Raw genomic sequence first — 13,944 nt, 5'->3', positions numbered from 1 at the left:
AAAAGAAACACAATCCCTCCCTTTGTTATACAGACTTAGCATCATGTACCCAGATTTCACAAGTGGAGAATAGATTTGTAGTCCGTCACATCAGTGCAGTGGCAGGTATCCTGTTCAGCCATGTTTAGAGTGACAGTGTAAATCCTGTAAAACACCATTCATATCAATATGTTCTGTTTAGAATGTCCACTGGCATTTTTTAAGTGTCCTACTGGAAAGCACACAAAGCCTCAGCAAAATACATGAAAAACTACTCTGTGAAAAATAACTTTTGTTTTTCCAGCCAACTTCACTATTTGCTCCCTCATTTCTCCTGTTCATGTACAACCTCTTTCCTCTCTCTCCTCCTCACTCACCTAGAAAATAACAAAAATATATTCCTATAAAAATTATTATAAGAGCAGGTTGAGGATCCATAATTGATAACACCACAGCACACTGCTTATAAACACTTATAAACAGTGTGCTGTGGTGTTATGTGAGAAATCATGATCAGAGTATGTTGGTAAAACAGAAGCTACAGCTTTTTAATTTTTGGTGAATAATTTGGTGAATTTGACCACATGTCCACTCTTGCCTGTTTCTTTTCTCTCTCTCTGGTGTCTTCGTTCCTGCTCTCTCCATTTTAGTAAAAGTATGTTTTAAATCTGCATCACTGATTTGTGTCATTAAATTAGAACTGCTCTTTCTGCCACAACAACAAAGTCTTATTTAAGCGATTAGTACTGTTAATATAGTTATTTTAGGGGCGCTCTGAACTCGCCTACGGCCCAGATTCGGTGTACATGTATGTACAGATTTCTGTGTGATGAGATGAAACGCTGTGATTAAGTGTGAATGGTACTCATGGTCATTGATCAACGATCGTCACAATTTGCATATTAACGATGACGAAACTGACACCAAGTTTCAGTCCTTATGCAGATGGACTGATTATGAGATCAGGAAACCCCGCAGTCCGCTTAGTCTGAAGAAGTCACGCTGATGAGTGAAAACGCGACGTCCAGATGAACAAAGTGAACTTTCTGGAAATTCTTTACCTGCATGATTGAGGACTGACCAAGGCATTTGTACATTTATGTGAGTGCATTATTCATGTGAAAGTGTGTAGCGCAGTTTTTTTCAATAACTTTGGGGCAATTTAGCATCTCTTTAAAAAACAAAAAAAAATCATTTTACGTGTTTTTGTGCTTTTTTTCTCTTCGTGCTTGGTTTGAGTGAGTAGCCATCATCGCAAACCGGGTATGTTTAGGGATTTTTTCTTTCTCGTTGGAGTGATTCCTCTTGGTAAATATACGATCTCTGATGCAGCGCCGCACTACGCCCTTCAGTTCCGCCCAAAAGGGAAATGACGCCGGTGCAGAAAATGGCGTCCGCAGAGCCTGTGGTCCGCTGTGGCTTTTTACCCGTTTAATTTAGCTCCGTGTAGGGGGTCTGTTCGCCTGGCAGATGGACGCTGATGCCACCATGGCAGTGCAACGCTGCCACCCGCTTTCTTGATCTCGGAATCGAACTCGCAACTTGATGTCCGACGGAGCCAGAGCTGGCTGGTCGAAGAGGGGTTGTGGAGATTCGCACCGCCGAGGTGAGACGGCTGGATTTAGGCTAAGCTAAAGCGGCTCCGCCGGTCTAAGCAGCTGTCGGAGCCCCTGTAGCTCCAGCTCGGAGTCGTGACAGCGAGTTTAGACAAACACGGAGTGAAATATCCGCTCAGTTTGCGACAGTTTCCTCCTTTATCTTCCACAAATGTACGCCGCCATGTTCCGTCCTTACAGCCGAGTGTGGGGACCGTTATCCGCCAGCGTTAGCCTTTGTTTTGGAGCTCCAGCCGCGGCTCGGAGCACGCTGTCCCCCCGCTGCTGTTTGAAGAAGTAAACACGGAAACCAAGGGCACTTTAAACCCCGTGTTGGTGCAGATTTAACACGTTAGCGGGAGGCTTATTTTTGTGACAAGTGTGCGGATGTTTTCTTTTTCACCTGGAGGCAGACCCAGGTGAGGTCAGCCACCGGGTGAGAAAGATCAAAACGAGGCTAGACCGATTCAGCGAGCTGCTTTATGTTGTCTACATCCCGTTTTCACTGAAAGCAGGGCTGAAAGGATTAATCAGCTATAGTACCAAACAAGCTTAAACAAAGTGATTAAGCCGCAACTTTCATTAACAATTTAGCTTTTACACAAATTTCCAGCTCCGCTAGAGTAGCTTAGCATGATCCTCATTTCTCAGCGCTGGAAGACATTTGGCATTTTCACAAAAGCACTGATATAATAAACATCTCAATCTTCATAATTAAAACATCACAAACTGGGACACACATGAGACCTAACTTGGAGAGCAGGTTGAGAAGAAACGCCTCTCACATAAACTAATGTATTTGTTCATCACTTGTCGCTTTAACGTTGGATTTTCCTTTAAATTGTCACATGTGAAACTATTACCAAAGAGCCAGTAAATTAAATATTCATGTAAACTGCCGACGATGTGTGTTTTACAGCTCTTCTGTGCATGAGAGCTGTGATTTACAAGCCCCTGAACGCACCGTGGACTGTTTGATGGGTATCCTCGTGTCTTCCTCTTCATTTAAACCTTCTTTGTCTCTGAGAGCATCTTTTTCTGTCTCTCCCGTCAGAACCAGGGAAGCACAAACACAGGAAATGCGAGCGGCCCCTTAGCGCTCAGCCGTCCAAGCCTGTGATTGTTCGCCCGGGCTCCAAAAGGTACGTCAAACACACAGAACTCCTTGATAAATATATATTTTTATCTTCACTCTGCCCTCCTCTAGACCATCTGCCTCATTTCGGCCCGCTGAGTTTTAGGATGTGATAGGGGGAAGGGCGAGGGGTCAAAGGTTAAAGTCTTGGATCCTTAAATTTAGCTATGATATCAATGATTCTGTTGAGTAACGTTTAGATGATTTTTATGGCTTTAAAAATCATAGAAGTTATTGTATCAGGTTTATTTCCACTTCTTGTACAGATGATGAAAAAATAAAAATACTTGTAGTTAACTGAAATACCAAACGTAAGTCACTAGAAATAAAAGTAAAATTATTGATTTGATGGGTTATTTCCTACGTTTCGTTCCCATACACTATGTCATTCCTGTCACCCATCTTTTCTTTGTCCTTCCCATATTTTGAATCTCTTTCACATCTCATTTTCATTTGTTTCTTAAGTATTGGTGTTTAATTAGATTTTTATTTTGGTTGTTAAATTCCAGTTTATTACAGTCTGGGTGGTTTTAAATTTAGACGTTATTTTGGTTTCATCTCTTGAAAACAATAACTTTATATCTGACACCAGAGTCTGAGCTTTTACCATCTGTATCTTCAAATAGGGGAAAAAAACCCACAATCTCATATTTGAACTGAAATTCTGACCCAAAAAGCAGCAGCGGGAGAGCTGACGTAGCACGGAAGCTAAAAGGAAAGCAGCATCAGTTTGGAGGGATTTCTCTTCTGCTGTTCTGTCTGTGAGGAGGTGCACGCGTAATGAAACTGAGAGCAGAGGAAGAAGAAACATGATGTGCATCACTAGTCAACTAGACCTTTAAAAGGTGAGGCTCTTGCTAGTCGGCCGATAAACGAATTATTAATGTAGCGACTGTTAGCTGTGGGTTTAAAGAGCTTATGACGCCACCAGCAGGAGGTGCAGCTCTCGTACCGTGATTGATTGTCATGAAGTTCTCAGAGTCTGACGGCAAAATCTTGAAGGATAATCAACAGAATCCTAAATACAACTGATTTCCATACCAACCTGTTCCTGAGGTGGATAACGTCCAAGATTTTCCCCCCAAAAACAAAATGCAGGCTGTAATAAACTGGACTCATCTTTTAATCCCACCATCATTTTACCTCCAATCAACTTTTACTTATATTTTTTTGAATGATGATGAGTAAACACACTGAGTTTATCATGTATATGAACACTAAACTGTTGAAAGGACTGTTGAGACTAAAAGTATACGGATGATTTATGATTGTAAATCACACATGTTTGTCCACATATTTCTGGTGAAAGTTTGCAGGAGTTCACGCTTTAATTGTTGTTGGCTTTGTCGTCCAGGTGATTGACGCTCAGAAAAGGGACTTTGTTAGCATCTGCTGGACACAAGGGGCACTGTCCTCTGATTGGCTCGGACAACCCCCTCTGACATGCCCGTGGCCAATCAGAGGTGAGTGTGCTGCGTGTGTGTTTACGTTCTCAGTGAGCACATGTGAGTTTCTGTGTGTTTGTGTTCTTGAAAGGGTTTCCTCTCTTCTCCGTCAGCTGGTGTGTTGCAGTGCAGAGTAACAGCTTTTTGATGCGCGGCGGCTGAAGTGCAAAGCTTTTTAACATCCCTTTAAATGACCTTCCAGCTCCTCGCTTACTGTTTTTCAGCACCTTTATATCCTTGGAGAGACGTCACTTCTCTGTGTGTGTTCAGTTGATTTTTGCGTGGTTGTTATTTCCTCACGGTTCGTCCCTTTCTCCTTGTTCACGCTTCTCTTCTCGCTCGCTCGCGCCTTCAGGTGTGTTATGTCGGGGGCGGATGTGGAGGTGTACCTGTCTCAGGTGCACGATGGGAGCGTGTCGTCGGGCTTCAGGGCGCTGTACGAGGAGCGTCTGCTGCTGGACGTCACGCTATTGATAGAGGAGCACCACTTCCAGGTACGCAACTACAGCACATGTCACACAACAGTCAATTTAAAGGATAACTCTAGCTTTGGCCTTTCTCCTCCTTTGACCCCGTTTCTGGTCCAAGAGTGGTCTCAACTAGAAAACCCTGACGAATGTTGGTGTGCTGTCTCATGTGTTAATACCTCTGCTTTGGTTTGCTCCTCCCACTTTCAGGCCCACAAGGCACTGCTGGCCACCCAGAGCGACTACTTCCGGGTCATGTTCACGGCAGACATGAGGGAGCGGGACCAGGACAAGATCCACATGAAGGGGCTGACGGCTGCTGGGTTCGGCCACATTCTCCGCTTCATGTACTACGGCTCGCTGGAGCTCAGCATGCCCACGGTGCAGGAGATCCTGCAGGTAACACGCACACAGTTCAACGGAGCGCCTTGTGAGCCTCAAAATTAAATCCACAGTTGATGTAAGAACACGTCTTCCTATCCCCGCAGGCGGCCATGTACGTCCAGCTGACGGAGGCGGTGGAGTTCTGCTGCTCCTTCCTGCTGGCTAAGATCTGCCTGGAGAACTGCGCCGAGGTCATGCGCCTCCTAGAGGACTTCAGCGTGGGCGTGGAGGGCGTCCAGGAGCAGCTCGACAACTTCCTGCTCGAAAACTTTGTCCCACTCATGAGCCGACCCGACTTCCTGTCCTACCTCAGCCTCGAGAGACTGCAGGTTTGATTAAACGAGCACAGTTTTTAACTATAAATACAAAATGTGCTTATATGCTGTGAGATCCATCTTTTTTCTTTTTATGAAGTGCTGAGAAATAGTTTTTAAAGCGACAGTTTAAAGTCGGCTTGACAAAGAAAGAGCAGTTTCTGAACTGATAAAGTGATCGACTGTCGTCTGTGCTTACACACTCATGTTAAGCCAGCGTAGTTTGTTCTAAGTAAAACACATTTAAAGCTTTTTATTAATGGGTCAAAAGCAGCTCGTTTGCAGGTTTGGTTCTTCAGGGAAGTGTAAATATGAAACAAACATAAAAATGTGCCGAAATCTGTGTCTGAATTTTCCACAAACACTTTGCTGTCGTCACATTGATTTCTATTTCTATGTTCGCTGTTTTAAAAAGCACAGAATCTTTATATTTATATATTTGGAACAAAACTAAACTGTTTTACTTCTTTCTGATTTAAAAAAACTCATCTAAAGTTTTGTGTGTTTACTCTTCATAATTTCCGCTCCTGTGCAGGCATCCTCACACCCTTTAATAGGAGCGTGTTTTATTGACAATCTGGATTGCAGCTTTGACACGTTGGGCTGTGTCTGACTCCCAGGTGCATGTTTTAAAGAAGAAAATGCAAAGACATTAGTGAGGTACAAATAGCCCAGACTGCAACAGAAATGTGTCCCGGGGGGTTCAGGAAAAGGTGATGAGCAAATTAAAGGCACATTTGTTGTTCTCGGTACTCATAAAATGTATTTTATGCAGCAGGTGTCAGTAAATATCAACGAGAGAGTTTCGCTGTTTCATGGTGGTTAAATCTCACCCTTAAAATCAGACTAATCCAAAGTAAAGCCCCCCACGGTCCTGTTTAAGTCCTTTTTTTAACCTTCTCGTTCCTGTTATGTTAATTCGTGCAGTTGTCAGTAAAGTCATGTATCCAGCTTTAATAAGGAGGTGGAAACAAAAACTGAATTCATTCTTATGAAGTGTTAGTTAATCTGAAACACCACATTTCACTCAGCTCTGTCAGCAAACACAGAGTTCCTGTGCAGCTGTGATCACAGCCTTTCTGTGAGTTAACGCTGCAGAGACGTATGTGGAGAAAGATGTTAGAAAGAGACGGGACAGGAAGATTATTATTTTGAGATGGAGCAGCTGCTCAGTGACATTTGATAGAATGGAAATTTAAAGCTTACGTGTAATCTTAGGTTTAGACCTGCAGAGACTCAGGCACATGCACAGGTCTCTGATGGGATGGATTTACTTTTTTGGGAGTAATATTTTGTTGAAAATGCTCCAGAGATGCCTTAATTTTTTCTGTTTTATTACATTTTCTTGTCTCCCTTGTTCTCTCTAGTTGCTGTGGATTGATCTCTTGTGGTCTCTGTAGTGTTTGTAGAAGTTTGCAGGGCTTAAATTTGGGGGAAATATTTAAAAGTGGAAACGGAAAACGGCTGGATCGGTTGTTAAACCTCCTCTGCCCCTCTGTGTGATGTAGGCGTACTTGAACAGCGACGCTCTGAGTCGCTTCCCCGAAATCGAGCTGTACGAAGCAGTGCAGGCGTGGCTGCGGCACGACCGGCGGCGCTGGAGGCACACGGACACCATCGTGCAGTCCATCCGCTTCTGTCTCATGACCCCGGCCAACATCTTCGAGAAGGTGAGCGCTGCTTTCTGACCGATGTAAATGAGGACGGTCGCCTTCACCTTTTGGAGCTTCGGTGGCTCAACGCAGGTCACCATAGCAACGTTAAGCCTACAGCCAGTCCCATAATTCACAGCTTTCTGATGTTTTCCTCCACTCAGGTGAAGACGTCGGAGTTCTACCGTTACTCCAGGCAGCTGCGGCAGGAGGTCGATCAGGCTCTCAGCTACTTTCATGATGTCAACCAGCAGCCTCTGGTGGAGACGCGCTCCAACCGCATCCGCTCCGTCCGCCCGCAGACGGCCGTGTTCAGGGGAATGATTGGTCACAGCATGGTCAACAGCAAGATCCTCCTGCTGCAGCGTCCAAAGGTAACCGCTCGTTTACGTACATGGAAATTGGCTACATGCTTGTACCTTTTTCTGTGCTTTCTGTCTAACACGCTTCTGTCTTGCCTCCCTTTCTGAGCGCTCCTCGTCCCATTGGCTGTTGGGGCGAATATCTCCGAGTTGCCTCGTTAAGCCTGTAATCCTCCTTTAAAGTTCGGGGATGGAGTGTTCGGCTCTAACTGGTTAACTGTGTCTCAGGTGTGGTGGGAGCTGGAGGGACCTCAGGTGCCGCTGCGACCCGACTGCCTGGCCATTGTCAACAACTTCGCCTTCCTGCTGGGCGGAGAGGAGCTGGGGCCCGACGGTGAATTTCACGCTTCCTCTAAAGTGTACCGCTATGACCCTCGACAGAACTCGTGGCTACGCATGGCGGACATGTCTGTGCCCAGGTTAGAGACGCCCGAGGTCATGGCTGCATAGTGAAGAGCCCATTTCCTCGCCGACCTCCTTCTGAGTTGTTTTTTTGTCGTTTGCAGGTCAGAGTTCGCCGTGGGCGTCATTGGAAAGTTTATTTATGCCGTGGCGGGCCGCACACGAGACGAGACCTTCTACTCCACAGAGCGATACGACATCACAGAGGACCGCTGGGAGTTCGTGGACCCGTACCCCGTCAACAAGTATGGCCACGAGGGAACCGTCCTGAACGGGAAACTATACATCACGGGTGGCATCACCTCCTCCTCCACCTCCAAACAGGTGTGCGTGTTCGATCCGGGCCGGGAAGCAGGAGGTGGGGGCGGAGGGGGGAGCGCGGGCGGGTCGGACTCACACAGGACACGCGCTGGCCGCGGCCCGCTGCTGCCCGGCACCCACGCCAGCTGCTGGGAGAACAAATCTAAAATGAACTACGCCCGCTGCTTCCACAAGATGATCTCCCACAACGGGAAGCTGTACGTGTTCGGAGGCGTGTGCGTGATCCTGCGGGCGTCCTTCGAGTCGCAGGGCTGCCCGTCCACGGAGGTGTACAACCCAGAGACTGATGAGTGGACCATCCTCGCCTCCATGCCCATCGGGCGCAGCGGTCACGGGGTGGCGGTGCTGGACAGGCAGATCATGGTGCTGGGCGGTCTGTGTTACAACGGCCATTACAGTGACTCCATCCTCACCTTCGACCCGGAGGAAAACAAGTGGAAGGAGGACGAGTATCCCAGGATGCCTTGCAAACTGGACGGTCTGCAGGTGTGCAGTCTGCACTTCCCAGAGTACGTTCTAGAGCACGTGAGACGCTGCAGCTGAGGTCTGCTCCACCGCACGCCTCCTTTTATAGAAACGCACCGTCACGGACTGAAGTTTCCTGCTGAGGGGTGGGGGGGGCGGGATCAGGTGTTTACAGGTGGGAGACTCTACAGGCTTTTAAACTGGAGACCAGCACTTACCTTAAGGTGAGGAAAAATGGCTGGGGCCATAGCTTTGCTCTTCCGAAACGAAGGAAGCAGCAGTCAAAGTGCGGCGCGTGAGACGCCACCCGCAAACATTTTCAGATATAGCTTTCTCAGAAAATATAGAAAAAATTAATCGTTTGGAGGAAAAAAAAAAAAAGGGTTTCATTCTGCCGGTTTATGTTCGGACTTTGGTCAGCTTCCTGTTCTACTTCTCACCTTCTGTATTTAGGCGCTCCAGTCAGGCTCACCGCAGAAACGCACTGGAAGCGTCCGATTCCAATCCACCAGTCGAGCAAACCTGCACCACAAATCCTACTCGAATTAGGTTCATTTCTTTTGAAGCCATCAGTTAGTGAGTGACTATATCAAACACTGGAAAATGCCCTATAAATATATAACAACAATCGGGTATAGAAACGAGATGTAACACTGTATACACTGTAGTGTAGTCATTTTAGAGCCTCTCCAAATATACAACTGTAGACGCTTTAACCTGCTAACAGCTATCAACTGTTATAAATTCGCTTCCAGTGCGTTCCAGCTTTTAGTCCTAATTCAGCTCTTTGCTCCCAGATATCCATCAAACTACGCTCATGTTCATCCAGCACAGCATCACGGTCCTCCTCTTCCTTCCTCTGTCTCACAGTTTGAGAGTAAATGTATCCTGACAGTGATGATGATGATGATGATGATGATGATGGACTCACACAGCTTTACTCACTCTCATCTACGTTCCCTGCACTTTATTGGTTGTTATTGTGTGTAAATGCACAATTTTTTCCTCCCAGCAGCTGAATGTGCTGTAATGCTGGAGACACGTGTCTGAAATTAACTTCATGGCTGACAAGTCAAGACTGACTAAAGGAGTTGAAACATTTGAGAAACAATGGACCTCATGCAAGAACATTTTAATGCATTATGCTGATGATAAAGGACCAGAAACGATTATAAAACCATTAACCAGAGTGATGTTGTCAGAAGTACTGTTAGCTGTATGAAAAATGAGTTTTGAGGTTGAATAACAAACTCTAAAGTAGTTTTCTTGTTTAGCATAAAAATTGATATAATTGAACCACTCGACATTTAAAGACAGTGCACCCTGTCTTTGAACAATATTCCATTTTAACCACTTTGAGAAATTAAACAATAGCTTGTTTATTAACCTTACAGCCAGGCTTCTGCCAGTTAGCAAATTAATACATTTGAATATATGACTTGAGGGTGGTTTGATTACCAGATCATATGAAATTTTGTAATGCTGTTGAGATCTGCTAAGCTAACTAGCTAAAATCAGTTTTAGCTAAGGCTAGCTCTGACAACATTAGCTGGTGTGTCAGCACCTAGCATTATATCCTACTGAGTTGAGCAGTACAGTTAGCTGTTGTTTTATAATGCATATTACAGTTGCATATTTGGTGATTTTAAAGACACTTTAAATTACAACTTGTATGAAAATACCAAAAATAAGAGTATCTATTCAAATTTACGCTAACTATCATTAGCCATAGTTTGACTTACTTATCTCTTTCTGTTATAAACTGGTTTAGCTACATCTTATTAAATCTTTAAACTCATTTAAATTAATTGTAATTTCCAGATGACAACTAGGATGATATTTATACCTATCTCCATTTAGGCTTTAAGGTTAGCTGCTATTACAACAGCAGCTAGCTTTCCACTGTTTAAGCGCTATAACCTTAGCTGTGTTAACTACCTAGTTAACCATCTATGGCACCTACTAAAAGCTGCTTGGTTAACCAGTGTTCGCAGGAGTTTAGCTCCTTTATAACTTTATTATGAACTTATTGAAATGTTCTCTGTAACATATAAAATTTACAGATAGCAACACAGGGTTTTAACTTTAGCTAAGATTAGCCTTGGCTATCTGGAGATAGCCATCTGCCTTTGGCTGTATAATTGGTTTTCTTTCCAAAGCTGTAAATGTATTAATCACTTACAGTGGGGAAAAAGTAGTTTAAGAAAGATGAACCATAAAAATCTTCAAATGATAAGTCCAAAAGTAAATTTTCTGTTTTACAGCATTGTCGATACTAGCATCGTTGGTGTTAGCTTGAGACATTGTTTGTTTCAGTTGTGTCATTTCTATGGAAGGTTGTTTCTATAACTTGAAGGGAGAAAATGCTATAAAAATGAATATAAATCTATGTAAGTTTTGGTCATCCCAAAACCTACTGAATATTTGTTACTTGAAATTTCAAGTTTGGTATCACAAAATTTCGACTTGCTTAAAAGTAACTTAAAAATGTCTAACTTGGAAATTTAGACAAAATTTCAAGATACTGAAGTGAAATTTTGCTTTAAGCTGAAATTTTGACTTCGTTCAATCTGGCAGTTTCTTGTTTTTTAGTTTTGTTTTTTCAGGGGTGAAAATAAGCTTCCATAGATTGCACATCTCATGATGAGGAATAATGAAATACAGAAGTAAAATATATTGTTATATTTAAATATTTCTAATTAATTAAAAAATGATCTTTACATAAAAGTAGCTGTGGCGAACTCAGACTCTAACTGTAGCTTTGTAGTTACTATGCTTTTGTTTATAATCTATTCCATGAAATTGAGGTAGCAATGACCAGAAAGGGAAAAATTAGATGGCAGCTGTGATGGCTGCCTTTATCAGGAGTTTAGCTAAATCTTAACAGTAAGACTTTAGCATTAGTAAGGCGACCCATGGCTTTTTCAGCAGCTAGCTTTATCCTGAGTTTAGCAATCTGGTTTGCTGCAAAAATCCACTTTTTCTAGCCGTTTGTTGTAAATGTAAATTTAAAAAGCTATTTTCTTAACAAAGGACACACTTATATTGCACATTTTTGTATATACAATGAAAAATATCAAATCAAAACCATGACAACTGATCATATATGTATTTAATATGTCTTGATTTACTGTTCTCACCCCAAAGATTCTTTCAAATCTGCTTCTATTCGTATTAGAGGTTCTTGCTTCAGGTTCATTGTTTCTTTGGTTGGTTTACACACTTCATATTTTATCTCTACAGCCAAGCTCTGTGTTTCAATGTAAGCTGCAAACACTGGAGATCAGTATAACCAAAGCATTAAGCTGTGAAAGAATCAAACAGTTACCAGCCAGTGTTTAAATGACTTGCACCAGTGGTGTGTTCATTTCAGACATTAAAGGTTCACCTTCCTCAGCTGATGCAAACTCCGTCTTTGTAGCTTGCACGTCTCAGCAGTGCGACGCCTCCATCCTGCAGCCCAGTAAGCCGTGCTCGATGACCAGCTCCGTGCTTGTATTGTTTTTATTTTTGTCTTTTGTTTTCATGAGCCAACTGTGAAAAAGGGCTAGAGCACACACTGATGCAGTTTTGTCTGTTAGCTGTATATTTAAGTTATTTATTTTCTACAGGTATTGCTTTTCACTGAGCTATGCAGTAACAGTTGTAGGATTATTTATTATGACAAGAGACTTCATCATAAGTCGTGTTGTTTTCAGGTCGTACCTCATCGTCTGTCCTTATTTCATACTCGGGCCGTCTGTCTTCTCTGCATGTGGCTCATCGACGGATGCTTCAAGAGGTTTTTCTTTCAGTCTTAAGGCATATTTAAGTATTGCAGCACCTTTGCATTTTCCTGTATGCAAATTCTCAGTGTCATACTTCGCGTTCCTCTTTGTTCTTGTAGCAGCATCCAAGCTGTCCACGAATCTCTCGAGTCCTGAGCTGCAGCTTTAACAGCATCCCTGCAAAGCCACTCTTGTTTCTTTGGTGGGGACATAATCCCCCAAATGGTTTAAAATCTTCCCCCACCTGCACGCCTCTGCAGCAGGTGAGAGTAATGTCCCTGCAGTAGATGATTTACATCACATTTCAGCTCTTTGTTGACATTTAAAAAGCTTGAGTCAGCAGATTTTAGACATTTTTGCTGCAAAGTTTAATGATTTTTTTTTTTTTTTTTCTTTTTTGTCCTTTCAGCTGTTTGGATCAGCTAAACGTTGCAGCCATATCTCTGTACCAACAAGTCCTTTAACAACTTATTTGGACACTTGAACCCAGTCAAACTCCTATAAAAATTGAAGTTGAAGACCAAACAATAACACAAAATAAACTTTTTTTGCTTTCAAGTTCTGTAAATGGTTCAGTTCTTCAGATCTGCTTTAAAACTCTTGTGCTCCCTTTACTTTAGCTCAGTGCTTCTCAAACTGTGGGGCAGGCCCCACTGATGGGCCACAGAGCCACCGCATGAAGGGCAAGGATGAGAAGCAAAATATGAAGTGATTCTAAGCTGAATAAAATATTTTTTGTAAGCAAACAAAACAGCGTAGATTGATTGAAATTTAAATTGGGTCCTTTTTTATTGTTAGTGATTTTAAGGACCTCCTAAATTTAAGTGCATGATTCTGTCTTAACTGAGGCAGGAAAATGAATCTCTTCATTAACTGCTCCTCCCTTCACATCTCCTCCGTGTCCCTATACTCTGCAGCTGATACCTTAAATGTGCCACTGCAGTCCGCTCGCTGCTCTTCCTCTTCTTCCTCCTTCTCTCATGTCGCCGTTTGAAGAAGAAACTTGTAACCAATAAAGTACTACTGTCCCAATTCGAGGCACATCCAGTCATAGCGCAGCATCCTTTAGTCCACCAGTCTGTCAGTAGGAAAACAGAGTAGAGGATTAAAAAAAAAGGCATACCTTGCTACAACGACTGTATCCGAAAAAGAAAGTAAAACCAGATTAACATATCTTATAATCTGAGTAGAAACTCTTTGGAAATGATTTGTAACTTCTTTCCAGAAATAAATGTTCATATTGGTCAACTTTCACCTGCCTTTGTGCTTTTCTGACTGTTTACTTTGTCTACATGACGTTTCCCCTTTACACATTCATGAAACCAGTTGAAACATTAAAAAGTGAATTAAAACCTGCATGCAGGTTTATTATTATCATAATCATTATAAAAAATCCATACGATATAAAAAGTATCAGCTGATATTTGTATATACACAATTATGACTAAAGTTGTTTATTTACTTTTCAATGTTACAACTGAGACTGACGGAAAGAAATTGATGTAAATAAATGTGACTATTAAAATATTTCAGTCACAACATAAAATTAGGAATTAACTGGAGAAGTGGGCGTCCCAGAAGCTCAACCTGTATCACTCTTTAACATAAGTTTAGTATTTAACCCCCACTTGTTATTTGTGTTGAAGTCGTCCTATA

At 42.8% G+C, this 13,944-nt stretch overlaps 1 protein-coding gene across 10 annotated transcripts; it reads left to right on the top strand.

Moving 5' to 3' along the window:
- Positions 1 to 1,329: 1,329 nt before the first annotated feature.
- Positions 1,330 to 13,542, top strand: klhl15 (kelch-like family member 15). 10 transcript variants are annotated; one of them, XR_003221610.1, is made up of 11 exons: positions 1,330 to 1,585; positions 2,629 to 2,716; positions 4,510 to 4,648; positions 4,832 to 5,020; positions 5,110 to 5,334; positions 6,828 to 6,989; positions 7,136 to 7,345; positions 7,562 to 7,752; positions 7,840 to 8,745; positions 12,220 to 12,302; positions 12,408 to 13,542. XR_003221610.1 is itself a non-coding variant. In XM_019352904.2 (11 exons), exons 4-11 carry the CDS (start codon positions 4,153 to 4,155, stop codon positions 8,597 to 8,599), a joined length of 1,896 nt encoding a protein of 631 aa, XP_019208449.1. In that variant the 5' UTR covers positions 1,531 to 1,585; positions 2,629 to 2,716; positions 3,390 to 3,554; positions 4,064 to 4,152; the 3' UTR covers positions 8,600 to 13,542. The 10 variants fall into 10 exon arrangements, 6 of the variants coding, with proteins under 6 accessions (XP_019208448.1, XP_019208449.1, XP_019208452.1 ...); XM_019352904.2 differs by adding exons at positions 3,390 to 3,554; positions 4,064 to 4,172 and having other exon boundaries at positions 1,531 to 1,585; positions 7,840 to 13,542; XM_019352905.2 differs by adding exons at positions 3,387 to 3,554; positions 4,064 to 4,172 and having other exon boundaries at positions 1,545 to 1,585; positions 7,840 to 13,542.
- Positions 13,543 to 13,944: the final 402 nt, after the last annotated feature.

Source organism: Oreochromis niloticus, linkage group LG9, assembly GCF_001858045.2.
Source record: "Oreochromis niloticus isolate F11D_XX linkage group LG9, O_niloticus_UMD_NMBU, whole genome shotgun sequence".
Taxonomy (NCBI): domain Eukaryota; kingdom Metazoa; phylum Chordata; class Actinopteri; order Cichliformes; family Cichlidae; genus Oreochromis; species Oreochromis niloticus.
Note: the sequence above shows the minus strand (reverse complement) of the source record. Positions and strands in the feature narration are given on the sequence as shown.